General features: G+C 40.0%; 1 protein-coding gene across 1 annotated transcript; it reads right to left on the reverse strand.

Annotated features, from left to right (window-relative positions):
• Positions 1–641: 641 nt before the first annotated feature.
• On the reverse strand, positions 642–1,007 carry LOC145774527 (uncharacterized). The gene has a single exon (XM_082585788.1). The coding sequence runs from the start codon at positions 1,005–1,007 to the stop codon at positions 642–644; it is 366 nt and encodes a 121-aa protein (XP_082441914.1).
• Positions 1,008–1,256: the final 249 nt, after the last annotated feature.

Raw genomic sequence — 1,256 nt, forward strand, 5'->3', positions numbered from 1 at the left:
TGCGATCCAATAGAATCGGTCGTAGTCTATGAAAAGCGTCTTTAGCTAGGCCTATTCTTCTTCGTATCTCTTTCTTACATCGTACGTCCGCTGTTAAGAGAGAACCAAGATAGTTAAAAGAAGATACTTGTTCAATTGTGTTGCCTCCCTGGTGAAGTACAAAGTGGGGTTCAGGACTTTGTTTGGAGATAGTCATGCATTTTGTTTTTTTGTCATTAATTTGAATTGCATATTTTGCACTGATGTCTGAAGTTTTGTTAATAGTGTTTGTAAACCGTCCGGAGATGTCGCTATGAGCACAGCGTCATCAGCATAGCGAATATTGTTTAATGAGATGCCGTTCACTAAAACTCCCTCGTCAATGCCTTCTTTTTCTCTAAGAATCATTTCACTATACAAGTTAAACAGATCTGGTGACATCACACAGCCTAGTCTGATCCCACGTTGAATTTCAAAATTTCTAGACAGACCTTCCGGCAGGCGAACTGCAGCTTGTTATTGGTAATACACATTCTTAATTATGCGCAGGTCCTTGTCATCAACGTTAATGTTGTTCAGCATCTCAAAAAGCTGTTCGTGACGAACTTTATCGAAGGCTTTTTTTAAATCTACAAATGCTAGATATAGGTCTTGTTGGACTTCTATTGCTCTTTCACCGAGCATTTGCATCGTGAAGATTGCGTTGTTGTTCCTCTGTCTTTCATGAAGCCAAATTGATTGCTCCCTATTTCTGGAAGCAATTGCCTTCTTAAGCGTTGGAGGATGATATTTAGCAGCAGTTTCACAGTGTGTGAGATCAGATTAATAGTGCGATGTTTGTCGCAATCAAGTGTTCCTGGAACTTTGGGTAGTGCAGTGAATATTGATTTTAACATGTCTTTAGGAATCACACCACTTTCATATATTCTGTCTAAGAGCTTCCATATGATGTCTATTCCTTCTTCATCCAGGGCTTTAAGCATTTCCACACATATTTCATCTGAGCCAGCTGCTTTTCCTGTTTTCATTTGATGTAGAGCCTACTTAACTTCGGCTTTCAAGATCGGTGGACCTGTTATATCTCGAGATGCGTCTTCAGTAAGCTTGCTTCTGCTCGCATCCCGAAAGAGGTCCTGTATATATTCTTCCCATCTCTGAGTTACATCTTTTGGGTCATGAAGGATGTCTCCATTTGCCGCTCTGATACACTTCGATGTTGGTGCTGATTTTTTGCCTACAAGCTCGTTTATCTTTTTGAACATGTTTTTCCCATCAAG

This window comes from Aplidium turbinatum, chromosome 7 (assembly GCF_918807975.1).
Source record: "Aplidium turbinatum chromosome 7, kaAplTurb1.1, whole genome shotgun sequence".
Lineage (NCBI taxonomy): Eukaryota > Metazoa > Chordata > Ascidiacea > Aplousobranchia > Polyclinidae > Aplidium > Aplidium turbinatum.

Excerpts from the sequence above, each read along its gene's own strand:
- LOC145774527 (XM_082585788.1), bottom strand. The coding sequence starts at position 1,007 with ATGAAAACAGGAAAAGCAGCTGGCTCAGATGAAATATGTGTGGAAATG.